General features: G+C 34.4%; 1 protein-coding gene across 8 annotated transcripts in view; it reads left to right on the top strand.

The window, feature by feature from the left end:
* The first annotated feature begins 12151 nt into the window (after positions 1-12151).
* Positions 12152-17652, top strand: part of LOC110439513 (protein NLRC3-like) — a 32123-nt gene continuing 26622 nt past the window's right edge. For 3 of the 8 annotated variants that reach the window (XM_088650135.1, XM_087249763.1, XM_087249759.2), the window contains exons 1-3: positions 12152-12185; positions 14398-14492; positions 15640-17577. In XM_088650135.1, coding sequence (XP_088506261.1) covers positions 14443-14492; positions 15640-17577 — 1988 coding nt within the window. In that variant the 5' untranslated portion in view covers positions 12152-12185; positions 14398-14442. Of the gene's footprint in view, positions 12411-12509; positions 14493-14674; positions 14781-15639; positions 17578-17652 lie in introns of those variants that run through there. The other 5 variants (XM_087249757.2, XM_087249762.2, XM_087249758.2 and 2 more) reach the window with 3 other exon arrangements.

Below are 17652 nucleotides of genomic sequence, written 5' to 3'. Positions count from 1 at the left end.
AAAACAGCTTCCGTCTCAGCAGAGGATCATTAAACAACTCCACAAACAACAGCAGACACACACTTATTACTGACTGATTTGACTTCCATACTATTCTCATTGAGATCCAACAGAAATTAAGGTGTTTTTTGTGTCACCGTAATGGAGTGAGGGGCTGGTTTAGTTGGGCTCTTCACCCTTTAACTTATTAATTCAGACTCTCCAATTACTATAATAAAGAGTTAACAAAATGATTGTATTATAGCAATCAAGTTGGAAAGTCAATAAATACAGAAATCTATTTGTCTGAAATTAGTTCTGATAAATGTTTTGGTATAAATCTGGAAGAAGGGCCTCATGCAATAGATTGTATGCTTAGTCGCAGGTACTAATTTAATTAATGAGAAGTGGAAAAAGAAGAGATACCTCCATAATTACTTTACAGTTAAGAAATAACATACAAAACAGTTCAGTTATGACAAATACACACTCAGACCTCATGAATCTGACCTTGTATCTCAACAATGGTAACATCTCAAATGTTTCATGCTGCAATGCATGCTGGGAGTGGCACTGTACAAATATCCCAGCATGCATTGCGGTATAAATAAATGTTGTATATTGGTCTAACAGTTTTCTTTATTTGCGTTTGATTCTGCTGTTGTTTATGTTTAGACTTTCAGTTGCCTGTTTGTGAGTTAAACTGTTAATTTTGTTAGTTGTCACCATTATTGAGGTTCATATGCTGATTATTGATGTCTCTTTGAGTGCGATTTACACTATAGAGCAGTGTTATTGTCCAAGATATTCTTAAAAACTTCCAGAAACCATTACCATATATAGACATATAATGTAAAACAATAGATTTAACATTGAATAGGAGCAGTAAATTTTATTATACTAAATGAGAACAGACTCTGCCGTTTAATAGCATCATGAACATCACCAGATCTTATTTAGGTTTTTGGCTGGCTTGCCACAACAAAGGAGCTTTTTAAACAAAGTTCTTAACAATTGCAGCAGCCAAGATATTTAATTGTTAAAAATGACAGGGCTAAGAGCCCAACTAAAGCAAACTCTGTTCTCCATGATGGTGACGTAAAACTTTCACTTTTTGTTAAGAAGAACTTTAGTAGATGTTATACAAAAATACATGTATTAAGTAATAAGTGTAGCTGGTGATGATGTTTGTAGAGTTGTTTAATCATCCGCTGATCATTTAAATGATTTAATCATTTGTTGTTCTTCAGGTTATTTCATTATAAAGCTGTGACTAAAGTTTTGCATTTTCTGTTCTTGTTTTTTCCCTTCAGTATTCAGTTAATCCTCAATTATCATTTAATTAGTCAGTTAATTAATGAATTTACTTCAGCTTTGCTCCATGTTTCTTGAACACTCAGTAGTGTGGACACTTCAATTAAAACTGAAGTATATGCTCTGGGGTTTAAAGGGTTAAAGGTGTGAGAGGTAAAAACACAGTGTAAAAATGTATTTTAACAGTAATATACTGTTAATTTACACTACGGAAATAGACTGTAAAAAAACAGTATATTGCTGGCAACCACAGCTGCCAGTAGATTACTGTTAAATCAAGGAAAAAACAGTATTTTACTGTAAAACCTGAAGCTAATTTCTTCTGTGTGTCACCGTTGTGGAGGAGAGTAGAGCCAGTGTATGAGTTAAAGATGAACAATGAGCTGCTGATGTTATTCTGCATGTTTCTCTATTTAAAGATAGCGGCTGTTTAGTTGCTGATGCAGTCAGAATCTCTCTGGTGATTCCAGATTTACATGTATGTGTGCTGTTGTGAAAAATAAGACATTAGAGTTAAACCGAACTTTTCTAATTAACTAAAATAAGTTATCATTATAAGTATACTTCTAAGCATATATAGCACATTACTTCATAAACTCATTCAGCAGTTGACCAAGTTGAGGCAGTTGCTTTCAGTGAGCAAAATGAGTTCACTTGAGTATTGTGTAAATCAATGTAGTCCATGTATTTTTACAGCAACATACTGTAAAATAACAGTACATTGCTGGCAACTGCAGCTGCCAGTATTTTACTGTTTTTTAACGCGACAATTTTTAACAGTGTAGATTGTAACTGAATTGGCAGTAACAATTTACAATTTTACAATTTCTTTAGCCAAACATTCTACTTGCTATAAATGCTAAGATCACTTGACACTGAAATCAGGATTAAAATATTTTTTTAATTGTCCAATATGTGATTTTTATTAGCAGTATTATAGTTATATGCATATATATTTTTTTAAATAAAAAAATAATTATAATTCTATATATTCTATATATTCTATTTATATTCTAATATCGTACAAATAATATAAATAAATAAATAAATAATGAGGCTATTTATTATAAAATGAAATGTAATATTTATTATTTTTTAGAAATGAAAAAAATCATACTTTGATAATAATAATAATATGATAATAATAATAATATAAATAATTATGATTATTATTATTTTTATATTATCATTATTATTGTTAATAATAATAATAATATTAATAATAATAATAATAACAATGATAATATTGTTGTTGTTGTTGTTGTATTTGTTATTATTAGGATTTTTTTAAAGTCTATTTTTACAATTTCATACATGTAAACCACTGCAGAAAGTTCTAACCGGCAGGCCCATTTCATATACAGTACATACTTAATAAATAACTTACAATAAATTAAAAGAATTAACGTATGCTTTTTGTTTTCACAAGCTTTGGAGATGTAACATAAATTCCGCTTTTTAATAAAAGGTCACCTATAGCTTTCGCCATGAGGCTGTGTTCAAAATGACATCAGTGTTTTTAAAGTGTACTGCAAAGGGAGCACAATTGTAAACATGAAGATCGCTAAAACTGAGTTGTAAAAATAGTTTGAAAGCAAATTACACCCAAGAAAGATGATCTTAATGCTTTTTTATATTCAATAATTCCAACTTTGAATGTTAGAATGTTCTAAATGAATAGACCGTAGGGAGGATAAGTGGCAATAGAACACAGCCAGGAACTCTTCTGCGCGAGTCAGCGTGACGTGCGTGCGCGGGCTCATCATTTGAATTAAATAATGGACACAAGCAACGGGCGGAACGGTAATCAAAGGTAAGTAAGTTACGATATTCGACGTTTCACATGTTTTATTTGTCGTTTTACTTATAATTTATGTTGAATTGAACTTTAGATGTGTAACGTTTTACATTATAATATTTTTTTAATGAACACTTAACCACTTTATACGTTTTTATGTCGCCCTGTAGTGACGAGGTCATTGACAGCAGCTAATGAATAATAGCTGTTTTGGTTATTTATTTTGCGATTTCAGCAAAATTACTTAATTTTATGTCTTCATTGCTTTCTAACCTGTGTAAAAATATAAGATGATCTGTTAAATCGACTTGGAATGAGCATAAAATATTGCTCCGGCTATAACGTTAAAGGCTAACTTAACGTTATAAGAATTAAGCACTTCGCAAATAGCATTAATGGTGCTTATCATCGAGCTAACATTTAACATGTAATAATCCTAACAAAGTGAATCGCTGTCGGTTCACGGTTTTGTTGCTCTGTTTGTAAATTAAGTGATGGTCTCCTCGCCAGAGAAGCTAGCAGCATTCAATGGGGAAGCTTTGCTATTTCATAAGTTGTCTAACGTTACCCTATCGCTAGTCAAGTTAATTCTTTGTGGTTTCATTCTTTTCTGATTTCCTTTGTTAACAAACCATGCTTGTCTGTTTTTTTCTGATTGCTGTGCTATGTTCTGGTGTAAGTTTTTTTTCCTGTTTATTAAAAATTATTTTGTCTACATCCTTCTCTTTCGATTCACGTTAATGCAGTTTACTCATAAAAGTATCTTTAAAAATGTTTGTAAACGCATTAATTTTTTTTTATTATATCATGAAGCATTTTATAATTTCACAAGGAAATGCAATCCAAACAAGATCATTGGATTTCTCACAAAATACCATGCAACTTAATATACTGAGTGAGGAGTCAAAATTGTGGCTAGTTTATGGTACAGATACTGTGGATTGGACATTCATATTAATGGAATTGTACTTTGTAATAGTAGATACCAGGTGAGATGTCATACTGATTAACATGTTATTTTTCTTATAACTTTTTAATGGCAGTTTCGCTGGAATCTCCAATTGAAAACATCGTGTGCGCTTAGACTTCTGTTCCAGTTCTGACTACACCACACTCTGCTTATGTTGATCACTGACTACTATGTTCTCTGAAGGTATTCATTCATTCATATTTTCTTTTCGGCTTAGTGCCTTTATTAATCTGGGGTCACCACAGCGGAATGAACCGCTAACTTATCCAGCACGTTTTTATGCAGCAGATGCCCTTCCAGCCTCAATCCATCTCTGGGAAACATCCACACTCATTCACTACGGACAATTTTAGCCTACCCAATTTACTTGTACCGCATATCTTTGGACAGTGGGGGAAACCGGAGCACCTGGAGGAAACCCACGCAAACTCCACACAGAGACGCCAAATGACCCAGCCAATGCTCGAACCAACGACCTTCTTGCTGTGAGGCGCCACTGCAGCGCAGAATCTGAAGGTATTACTGTAGTAAAACTACAGCACCCATGACGGTAACGCTTTCTTTTACAATCCGCAAAGTACCGCGTAAGTACAGTGAAGTAACGGCGTGCTTTTCTGTACATATAGTGTACCTACGCAAACGTTAATTTTATGTACAGAAAAGTACACCGTTATTTCACATACTTACGCGGTAGATTTCATGCTGAATATCTGGTTGTTACCCCCTTATTACCCAAGCATTACAGTTTGTTCCCTTACCTACACATACCTACACATACGTTCATTATACTTATACAATACGTACAGAAAAGTACACGGTAATTTCACTGTACTTATGCGGTACTTTGCGGGTTGTAAAAGAAAGTTTTAACTACATTATAAACATTATATATATATATATATATATATATATATATATATATATATATATATAATCCAAAGTAATTGTCTTAAAACCATGCACATTTGAATTTTAATGAGAATGAGAATTAGATTTTTACTTGTCCTGCCAACTTTTTCTCTGGCCTACCAAAAAAATATAAGATAATTTTTAGCCATTAATTAAGATAAGTTTTTAACCACATGTTTAAAATTGTGTATCAAAAGAAGACAAATGTATACTAGTTGTCCATATATTAACTTTTTTTTATTCAGTAATATAACTTTTTTAACAATTTAGATTTTAATGAAGGTTGAAGGTTCCAGGTTACCAGTTAACTATTCATAAATTGGGAGTCTTATTCAATTATACTTGAACCGTATTAGTAAAAAGAGTGTCACTGAACAGTACTTATTTTTTACCTTTACAAATTGTCAGTAGCCAGCACATGCTCTATTAGGGAGATTGTTAGTTGTATAAATCAAAAGCATCATGTTTTTTAGCACTGTGGTATGAGCTTGGTGAAATGATCTTTAATTAGATATTAATAATCTGTTATTGACTTATTAAAGTGAATGCTTGCAAAAAAAAAAATTTATCAGCAGAACTTTGGGTGTAATCAAGAGATTCTGGTGACTCATAAAATTAAGATGGAGAGCAGGAAATAAAAAATATGAATGTGAGACATAAAGGAAATCTGCATTTTTTTAATTGATACTATAATACAAAGGAGAAATAAGTTTTCTACTGAACAGAAATATATTTTCTGCCATTGACGTAACAACTGTAAGCTACTCGCATGAAAAAACTATAGTAAAAATATGTTTTTGAACCATACTACAGTTTATTGCTAATATATATATATATATATATATATATATATATATATATATATATATATATATATATATATAATTTGTTTTTCACGCTAATAATGTTATCTTTCAGACATCATCATCCTCATCATGATCATCATTGGTATTATTAATATTAGGATTAAATTAGGATTTTTTTTATTTACTAATATATAATAAAAATACATTTTATAATAAATAGCCTCATTATTCATTTATTCATATGATTAATATATGAATATAGAATACGTGTTAGCTTTTGTAAGTGATTTGATTTAGTATATGTCACATTCTCAATATTGTTAGTAAAGGAAACATTGGATCTATATGTGGCATTAATATATATGTCAGTTAATATGGAAAGCGAGTGCATGTTTTTGGCAAAACTAATATTTTTAGTATTTTATTTTAAATGCGTGCTTGTAAAACAATATTATTTGCACAAATAAATGATGAGGTTCTTCTTTAAAAAAGTAGTTTCTCCCCGTTTAAAACATATGGGCCTTTTACGCTATAACTAACGTGGTTCAAGAGATGGGTAAGTGACAGAGAATTTTGGGAAACATTCGTCACTACATAGTTCTTTCCCCAAACAATGCATCGTATGATAGTGCAGTGGTGAGTTGATTGAGAAACGCAGCCCTGCTGGTGTGTTATGAATTGCATGTTTTAAATGACAGTGAGACATTTATTGGCGGTGTAACCATTAAGCTTAAATAGGCTGAGCATATTTTTATTAATATTAAAACACATTAATAAAAACTAGCCACCCTTTGATTTTTTTTCGTTTCTGTATATTTTTATCAAACAAAAAATGCAATGAATTGTTTATTTTGGTTTTCATTTTATTAGAATAAATATAATTATTATGCGACACAACTTCTACACTGGCTCTTGCGTTTTTACATATCCTACAGAAAGACTTTTTTTGGCTCAAAGACATATGCCTGTTAATTTAAGCGCTGTATTTTGACAGATTTCGCAAAGGCTTCAGCTACTCTACCTGTCAGCTGGTACCGTTTTGGGACTGTGTGGCGTCTGTATCAAGTGTCTGGATGACAGTGAGAGAGAACGAGATGAGATCAGACCCCAGATTCGATGTGTGGCCTCATGTCAAAGTTACTTTACTGCATTTTTAAAAAAATACTGGCTCATCTAAATTAACTTTTCATTCCATTAAAAGCCGAAATATTGCCAGACAGACAAAGCAACTCTGTTCAGTGATAACATACGCACACACACAGAATACACTCTTGTCGGCCTATTCATTATTGATTTTTTAACAATAAACGCATAATAAACAAGTGCAAAAAAGAAGAGCTGAACTTCGGAAAAAGTAATCACTGCGGATGCCGCAATGGTTGCTTTGTTTCTCTGCAGGCTTATTAATGGCGCTGCATTGCTTCATCACTCGTTTTAATAAATAAGATTATTTATTATTTAAAATTGTAAGATGCTGGTCACGTGATTTTTAAAATGAGAGTATGCATTGCTGATTTATGGCTATTGATCTTATCTACCTGCGACCCACCCAGAGTTAAACATCAAGTAGGTGCGTTAAAGGTGCATGTATAAATTAGTTGTGTTGCCCCCAGATTCTGCAAATAAATCATATGAATAAATAAATACTAGGCGATTTATTATAAAATGAAATTTAATATTTATTATATATTAGGAAATTAAAAATAATAATTTAATAATAATAATAATAATAATGATCATGATGATAATAACTATTATTTTTATTTTTGTGTATTAGAAATTAAAATTTTTAAATAATACTATTAATGATGATGATGGAGATTCTTGTTGTTGTTGTTGTTGTTATTATTATTATTATTATTACTATTATTAATAATAATAATAATAAGTAGGGTATTGTTTATTTATTTTTTGAAAAGTCTACTTTTACAATTTGACACTTGTAAACCAGAGCAGAAAGTTCTAACCGGCAGGCCCGTGTCATACAGATATTTAATAAATAACCTATATAAATCAAAAGAATTCACGTATGCTTTTTGTTTTCACAAGCTTTGGAGATGTAACATAAATTCCGCTTTTAAATAATAGGTCACCTATAGCTTTAACTTAAGGCTGTGTTCAAAATGACATCAGTGTTTTTAAAGTGCGCTGCAAAGGGAGCACAACTGTAAACATGATAAAGGGGCTGCTAAAACTAAACTGTAAAAATAGGTAAAAAGCAAATTACACCATAGAGAGATGATCTTAATGCTTTTTTATTTTTAATCATTCAATGTTTGAATGTTATATTGTTCTAAATGAATAGGGCATAGGGGGATAAGTAAAAACTTAAAATTATTTCTGTCATTAATTACAAACTCTCCCGTCGTTCCAACCTTTAGAACACACATTTAAATATTTTAAAATATATGATATATATATATATAGCAATTAAATTATGAAAATTGTGAGATTAAAGCTAGTCCTATAGTCCAGAGATCCGGTCCCCGCGTCAGGTCAGGTGCGCCCGAAAATAAAACGTGGACACGGCGATGGAGGCGCACTCAACTCACAAGGGAGAAAAGTGGGTGACATGAGATGATCAGCTTAATTAATTACATGTTTTGGTCAACTAAATCTTTACACAACTCTCTTGAGCTCTAAAAGGAAGAAACGCAGAAGAAATTTGCTGTTAAATAAATTTTAGCAGAGACTCAACTGCCAGTCATTTTCACATTAGTTGTTCGGGAAGATGTAGCCTAATAAAATGTTTTAATAAAAATAAATAGTTCACTGCACAGTCCCACAGTAGGCTACACTATAAATAATATTTTAATTTATTCATTAATATTATTATTACTATGATTACAATTAAGCTAAAATTGACAACGCATAGCCCTTTGAATGTTTGCTTTCATTTTGACATTGCTAAAAAGCGCACTTTTACAGTTGTGTAGAGAAACATCCCATATGCAGCAGCAGTCTAGGTATAATAAATGCCTTTTGCATTTAAAGATGACCAGCCTGCGAAGTCAAGTTTGCAGTGTTATAAATGGAATAGGTATATAGTGTTTAAGTGCAATTACAGCGGATCAACCGAGAAACCTCTCACAATCTTTTAAAAATGTGTAATTAAGGCTATACTGCTATTTGCTTATGCAAAATTAAACAACATTAAATATATTACAGCATATCGAATTTGTTTTGACTTGTAGCTCATGGCCCTAAAATAAAAATAACCTGAAAACAAGTTATTAAAATTTAAATAACTAAAAATGTTAATTTATTATAAATTAATAAATAAAATGACGGGTAGGCCTAGTAACCTAATGGTTAATGATGGTTTACAAATGACAAGCAGACAATATCACGAAAAAAAAAATACACTTACGATAGCCTAAGATAAATCTTTATTTTTAGATTTAAAATGATGAAAAAAGTTTTATAGCCTATTAAGTTCCCTGTTATCCGTGCCAAACAAATTTTCACGGTAATAACTGAATTTAGGCATATTTTTTAGGTATTTTTCTGGCTACACTAATGCCTTAAAATGTAACGAAGTAATTGTTTTGAATGACATTAGGGTAACATTTAGCTTTTTCCTAACACTGATGTTGGTTGGATAATAGGCTCCGCAAAGCGGGATGACTCGGTTAAGCTGATTTATATTTATTTACCGGTTATACGAATAGTCTGATCGTGGGTCAGCTTGCATGTGTGGGCATAATTTGACGTCTTTACCTTAAACTTTAAACATTCATATGCCTGCTATTTGAAATAAAATTGAAATAAATAAGGAGAAAAAAATATGATTTAAAGCACTCGTTTGGCACTGAAGCCATGATCCGTCTGCATTAATAAGCGGTATCGTTGCATTACCATCATTAATAAAATCAGTAATAGCGACAATGTGCATATTAATATTACTATTAAAACGTATAATACTGCCTTAGGTCAGTAACAAAGTAAAGTAATAATAAATGTGAATAAATAGCCTAAATGAAAGGAACAAGAGAGACCAAAATCAGCCACCAGGTCTAGTGCCCCCCTATGGATTAAAATTGCCCCCTCAGTTCTGATTCCTGGCGCCGGGCCTGGATGTGAGTCTAGTTACCTGCATGAAAAACAGGTAGTAATAGAAACTTTTTTTTATTACGTGTTTGAGGCCATATTTGACTACAAAAGTGCAGTCAGTAGGCTACTTCAACTTTTACCAGAATTGTTTTAGGCATCAGTATCACTTTTTCTTGAGTAGGATGTGTGTATTTTGCCATCTCTTTCCATTTCTTAAAAATAAATAATAATACAATAAAAAGTATGGTTAAATTAACTGAAATGTGTCCTTAAACAAAAACGTGTGTATCATGCAGTCAAAATAGCATTTATTATTTGAATGTCACATTAATTTTCTTAAAATAACACATAAGGATGTGCATTATATCAACTAAAACAGAGTTTTTCTTTGTTATAGCAGGTGCAGCCAAACTGCGACACAACAACCACGGAATTTACAGGGCCGTGAGAGATCACCTGTACGGACTGGCGGTGGCAGACGCAGAGCTGAAAACACTATCTGATGCTTTTGTTGTTGTTAATGTTAAATTGACCAATACATGTTTTGTCATTACTTTTGTCTGCAAATATTAGGCTAATAAATAATATTTTTTTTCAACAAAATGTTGAAATTTCTGAATCATGTGAATTTTCTAAAACGTTTATAAAGGTATTTCTCACAACCAAATTTCGACTTAAAATTGACGTATTTTCGACGACATGAAAAAGACGTCTTTTCACCTTTCACTTTCCCACCTGTTTTCCACGTTGTTTGGACGTCTTACAATTACGTCTTTTCGACGACGTTAAAAAGACGTAGTTTCGTCTTTCACTTTCCCACCTGTTTTCCACGTTGTTTGGACGTCTGACAATGTCGTCTTTTCGACGTCTTTTCGACGAACTATTGCTGGGTGGGTAAGGGGTTCGGGGGAGAAGAGACTTTCCTGAGGTACATTTAAAGTGCTTTTAAAACTTATAAAATGGCAAGAAATGTAATAATAATAAATAATAATAATAATCTCACAATTATTAAGAGAGGAAATAGCTATGAAAGGAAAATAGTTTATTGTAGCCACAACTGTTTGTTTTGTGTCTACACAAATCCATTTTGTCAAATACTACATTAGTCATATTAACTTAAAATATTGTAATTATTATACGTGTATAAAATAGACCTATACGTTATTGGCAGCAATGTATAATCTTATTTCAAGTTTGCATTTTATTTAAAATGTTTAAGAAATGTTCATATTAATTTACTAATTCAATTTACTCTAACATTACAGAAAACACATTATGTTTACCAATCGCACTAACAATAACACTAAGCTGCTTCTTTTTAAAGGATAAAAATTGAGTAAAAAGTGTACTTAAAAAAGAGGCACCAGTTCTAGCTGCCACAAAAAGGCAATGGACACAGAATAAAATAGCTTGCTTATGTCAAAAAGACAGAGAATCAGGGATAACAGCAACAAACATTTTAAAAGAAGAAGGGATAGACCTTGTTGAACTCATGAAATGCACAGACATACGTTCAACATGAGTCTACCTCAAGGACCAGTCTTGCAGTTTTTTTGTTTTTGTTTTTTGCATCCAACGAAACAGATAGGAGTTGAATTAAAATAGATAGCTGGATTGACATTTTAAAAAATGATACAAAAAAAGTATAGAAATAAAAAGTAAAATGCAAATGCATAATTTAAATGGTGTAATGGTTGATTTCTATAATTGTCTATAATGTATTCATATACTTTTATTTATTTCTGTATTTATTAAGTTTTTGTATGTTTGTTGTTTTGTTTATCTTTTAGAACTCATACTGTATTGCTAACAGCAAGTGACAGAATTTCTTTCTTTCATTCCAATTACAGCAAATAACTCCTGCAGGAATTATAAAATCCTGCAGGATTTGTCACTTGCTTGGATCCACTGTGAAACCTGTAAGAAATTCCTGCACATATCGTCAATGTGTCCTACAGGATTTTATAATTCCTGCAGTACTGCAGCTGTCCTGCAGGGGGAAAAATAGATCCTTCAGGATTCCTGTAAAAAGTACTGCATGATTCTAAAACCTGTAGAGTTGCCTGCACATATTGTCATTTTGTCCTACAGGATTTCATAATTCCTACAGGATACCAGCAGGTTCCTGCAGAAAAAAATGAAGAAAACACAAGAACAGAATAAACTCAATGAATGTATCCTTACATTATGTAGGAACTGAAATACCTTAGGTAATTTGAGAAGGCAGTGAAAGCAGTCATTTTATATTCAGGGAAATCCACATTGAAGGACTGATGTTACTTTCTCCAATACAGCAGGTGGCGGTGTGCAGTTTTACTCTGCACTCTGACTCTACGCACAGCCAGAAGAAGAAGAGGTGCGTAGCGTCTAAACTTTCTTCTCCACATCCAGCAGTTAATACTGCTTTAGGTAAAGTCACGCATGTAACCCTTTGCATGTCATTTGATTGAATGTAAATCCCGCATGTCCTTTGGGCCCCTGCATGTCCTTATCTACTCTGTTCTGAGTGTTTGTGACGGATGTTTTTACTGAACTCGTGTGACCGTAGACTGTATAGGGTGTGACCATTAAGATGAAATCTGTGAGTCATAGTTCAGTAAATCAAAGTTCTCCAATATATTTCATATGTTTTTCAATATGAACATGTTTGCTGAATCCAGCTTTTTAACATGCTTTACAGCACTGCTCGACGTTGATCACTTGTAATGTCTGCGCGAGTGCGCGTTAACGATCGCGTGCATGAGCGACCTGGGCGTTCCCGAGAGAGTATTTCACGGAACAGCGCCCCCTGGTCACAATTTTCGCCACAACATAACCCTTCAGAAACGAAAGTGAAAAAGCTTGTTGAATCCATCATTTACCTACACTGAATAGCTTTATATCTTTAATGTCCTGACAGAACCTGTATTGCTGAGTTCACTGCATGATTTTCAAAGTAGTCGTGTCACCGATGTTTTGGTAAAGTTAGTTTTATATTCGCACATTTGTTTATTTAGAAGTCTCTATATTGTTTACCATGTTACTTTGAATATTCGATCGGATTTAGCATGCAAGTATGACTTGAAAACAACATTACACTGATTATTTGACTGTGAATAATGTTGTACTTTGATAGTCATTGGCGGCTAATATGATTTCACTGTTTAGAGTTTCCAAATAATTATTTCATGAAATTATATTATTAAGGGCAAAGTCCGAATGTGCAAATATAAAACCAACTTTACCTCTATTGTTTTCACACTGCATGACAGTCTGGGCTAGCGTTTTGTTGCTGCTTTGTTTACACAGCCATATGGACAGGGGCTTTCACACTGTATCACAGACAACTTTGTTTTAACCGAAACAACCAAAAACACGTAGTATATATTTGTTTATTAACTACATAACAAGTAAAAGCATAATAGAGTAGAAAATATACATATTTGTTCACCTGGATTTGAGGGGAATTAGCAATTTATCCTCAATTTTTTATTTATTTTTTGACCAGATTGTAATATTGCTCACATGACACGTCAAACAGACACAGGTGCTCCTGCCAAATTTACATTCGTTTTTCCTACAATTCTTGGGTCCAAATAAACTGAAAATGAGCGCATTTAACTTCTCTCTGATGTAATTTTCAGTCAAAACTCATTTCACAATGACAACTCCGACAACTCCATCCAAACTACGTCTCACAGCCAAAAACATGTAGTATATCTTTTGTTATTAACTACATAATGAGAAAGAAGCCTTTAATGGGGTTGAACATGTCCATGTTTGCTCACCTGGGTTTAAAGGGAATTAGCCATTTCTCCTCAACGTTGATGATAAACTACTTTCTTTCTGTATGAAACGTCAAACAGACACGGTTGCTCCTGAGTCCTGTCAAACCTCCTCTAGTTTCCCCTCCATTTCGTGGGTCCAAATAAACCGAAAAAGAGCGCTTTTAACTTCTCCCGCTGGCCTGCAGCAGGTATACACACACGCACACACAAGTGAATGCTGCTCTCTCATTGGCTGTAGGCGATCGCTAATATTAATTTCAGTCAAAACTCAATTCACACGGCATGATTTGAATCGCCGACAGCTCTAGGTATTTAGCATGCCAAATATCTCACAGGCATCGGCGACTCATTTGCGATTCTCTCAGATCGCGTCTTTGAAAGTTCATACTGTGTGATTGTCACTCACGTGCACGAGCACTGATTTGCCTGTGATTTCAGGCATTTGTCGGCGATTTCTTAAAACCTGTCGGCGAGCCAAAATCGGGGCTAAAATCACGCAGTCTGAACTAGGCATTACTTGCGTGCACAAGTACTGATTTGCCTGTGATTTCAGGCATTTGTCTGCGATTTCTCCAAACCTGTCGGCAAGTCAGAATCGGGGCTAAAATCATACAGTCTGAACTTGGCATAAGGTTTATGTGAATCTGTATGTATAATTATAATTTAATCCTAATCAAACGGATGATGGCTGTGATTATTTTGTTTGTTTACTCATGATGTGTCTCAGCTGCTGATCTATTCCTGCATTTAGCTGAATTTTGAAGGCTGATCAATGACTGGAGATCTGTGATTGTTCATCAGTTTCCTCTAGAGTTTCTGCTGGAGATCAAACTTTTCAGATCCATCATGGAGGACACGCACACTTCTGGAGATCTGGATTTGTTTGCATCATGGAGGTATTTCGTCTACACAATACATTTCATATGATTATTTTTTACAAGATATTATATTTACTCTCTATTAGTTGTGGATTTAATATATAAAATATATTTTATGTCAGAATATATATATATATATATATATATATATATATATATATATATATATATATATATATCACTTCTTACCTGGTGTTTTAAACAATGGATTGTCTACGTGTTTGCAAAATGGAAGTCGTGCGACATCTTCCCTATCCACCTTACTCTGAGGAAATGAGTGAACTTGAAATCTCTCAATACTGTCAGGTAAGAGCTGGCCAGAAAGTATCAAACAAAAACAATATCAAACAAAAACAATCGAAAGAAAGATGTACAAATATCACAAAGTAGCTCAACATGGGCAAAAGTAATACAAAATAATTTTACCGAAACAAAAGTTAAGCAAAAACAACAAAAAACAAAATCATGTCAGCAAAAACAAAATCAAAGGAAAAGCGTTTTCCTCTGCTTTTCCTGGCATCCTTTTATATGACCACGCCTTGCGCCCAATGATGATCGACTGATCTCCTCACCAATCGGCTCTCGCAAAGGCAGACCTAAAGGAAATGACAGGCTGGGAGAAAGCGAAAGAGAGACAAAACAAAGAGAGAAAACAGAAGGCAAAAATACTACAAATATATGGCAACCGTAACACTCACATTTGATCATTAGTGAAGTACTGAAGTAGTAGTAAGTAACTAAAGTATTGAAACTCAAAATGTAAAGAGTTAGTAAAGTGAATGGAAAAGGATACTTGTTTAAAATGAAACTGTTTAAATCTTCTCTGTTTATTATCTTAATAAAGTGGAGCAATGTTACAGTGTTGTTACTGAAATCCTGATCCTGAATTTAATAATTGACAAACACTGTTACACGTTTAAAGCATTTTGAGCATTAGACGTGATCAGTGTGTGGTGTGTAAAGTGCTTTACAATAGAGCTATGAGAGACATTTGAAGACTGGCCGGTTCTTGCTGATCTGGAACAGTTTCTGCATTACTATAGTTTGCTTCTGGATTAAATCTGTGTAATGTGTCTAAGCTGTTTCAGAGAAAACACACATGGCTTTACTAAAGGATCTTTACACTCATACTCATTCATTCTTTGTGTCGTTGTTGTTCCTGCAGTGTGGATGGAGATGATCAGACTGGAGACCTGCAGCAGGATTCACTCCAACCAGAACATGATGAACTGCAGAGAGTCAAAGAGCAGCACAAAACCAGCATGAAGAACAAGTATGAGAGATTATTTGAGGGAATCAACCATGGAGAGACTCAAAAATTCCTGAACAGGATTTACACACAGCTCTACATTATAGAAGGAGAGAGTGAAGGAGTGAATAGAGAGCATGACGTTTTACAGATAGAGAAAAGAGTCAGAACAAAACCCTCACAACACACTCCAGTCTACTGCAATGACATCTTTAAAGCCTCAGCTGGAGCAGGACATGAGGAGAAGATCAAGAAGGAGAAAGCCCAGATCAAGACTGTTCTCACTAAAGGCATCGCTGGAATCGGGAAAACCGTCTCTGTGCAGAAGTTCATTCTGGACTGGGCAGAGGGAAAAGACCATCAGGATGTAGATTTCATGTTTGTGCTTCCATTTCGAGAGCTGAACTTGATCAGAGATCATCAGTACAGTCTTCACAGCCTTCTGCTGGACTTTCATCCTGAACTTGAAGATCTGGAGCCCAAGATTTATGAGCAGTGTAGAGTTGTGTTCATCTTTGATGGTCTGGATGAAAGCAGAATCACACTCTACTTTTCAGATGAGGAGAAAGTTTGTGCTGTGACTGAATCTTCTTCAGTGGCTGTGTTGATGTGGAGTCTCCTGAAAGGAGATCTGCTTCCCTCTGCTCTCATCTGGATCACCTCCAGACCAGCTGCAGCCCATCAGATCCCCTCCACATACATCAACCGTCTGACAGAGATTCAGGGATTCACTGAGCCTCAGAAGGAGGAATATTTCAGGAAGAGAATCAGCGACGAGCATCAAGCCAGCAGAATCATCTCCCACATCAGAAGAGCAAGAAGCCTCCAGATCATGTGCCACATACCCGTCTTCTGCTGGATCTCCTCCACTGTGCTTCAGAAGCTCCTGGAAGAAGATGTGAGTGCAGAAATCCCTCAAACTCTGACTGAGATGTACATCCACTTCCTGCTGATTCAGATCAACATGAGGAAGCAGAAGTATGAAGAGAGAGATCCAGAGAAACTCCTGCAGTCCAACAGAGGAGTGATCCTCAAACTTGCTGAAGTGGCTTTCAGACAGCTGATGAAGGGCAATGTGATGTTCTATGAGGAGGACCTGATTGAGAGCGGCATAGACGTCACTGACGCCTCAGTGTATTCTGGGATCTGCACTGAGATCTTCAAGGAGGAATCTGTGATTCATCAGAGGAAAGTCTACAGCTTCATCCATCTCAGCTTTCAGGAGTTTCTGGCTGCTTTCTTTGTGTTTCACTGCTATTTAACAGATAAAAGAGAACCACTGATGTTGCTTTATGAGAGTAAATATTCAGATGATGAAGATGTGTCAGATGGTTATGAAGATGAAGATTCAGATGTTCAATTTTTACAGTCCAGCTCTGAGTTCTCTCTGTGCCATCTGCTCAGTTTAGCAATATATAAAGCTGTCAGCAGTAGTAATGGTCATCTGGATCTGTTCCTGTGGTTCCTGCTGGGCGTCTCACTGGAGTCTAATCAGAGACTCTTCCAGGATCTGCTGACACACACAGAGGAGAGCTCAGAGAGCATCAGGATAATTACACAGGACATTAAAGACATGATCAAGACAAATGATGATCTCTCAGCTGAAAGATCCATCAATCTGTTCCTCTGTCTGCTGGAGGTGAAAGATCAGACTCTGGCCAAAGAGGTTCAGGAGTTTGTGAAATCAGACAAACACTCAGAGGAGTATCTCTCTCTTGCTCACTGCTCAACAATCTCCTACATGATTGAGATGTCAGAGGAGCCGCTGGATGAGTTAGACTTTAATAAATTGAACACATCAGATATGGGAAGATGGAGACTGATACCAGCTGTGAGAAACTGCAGAAGAGCTCTGTGAGTATTCATTGATTGATCAATGTATACTTATTAGTTTATTTCCAGTGTTAATTTTATCACTGTAGACTGGAC

The sequence above is a fragment of the Danio rerio genome, chromosome 4, assembly GCF_052040795.2.
Source record: "Danio rerio strain M-AB ecotype USA chromosome 4, GRCz13ab, whole genome shotgun sequence".
In the NCBI taxonomy this organism is placed as follows: Eukaryota; Metazoa; Chordata; class Actinopteri; order Cypriniformes; family Danionidae; genus Danio; species Danio rerio.
The sequence above is the reverse complement of the archived record's forward strand: the minus strand, read 5'-3'. Positions and strand labels throughout refer to the sequence as shown.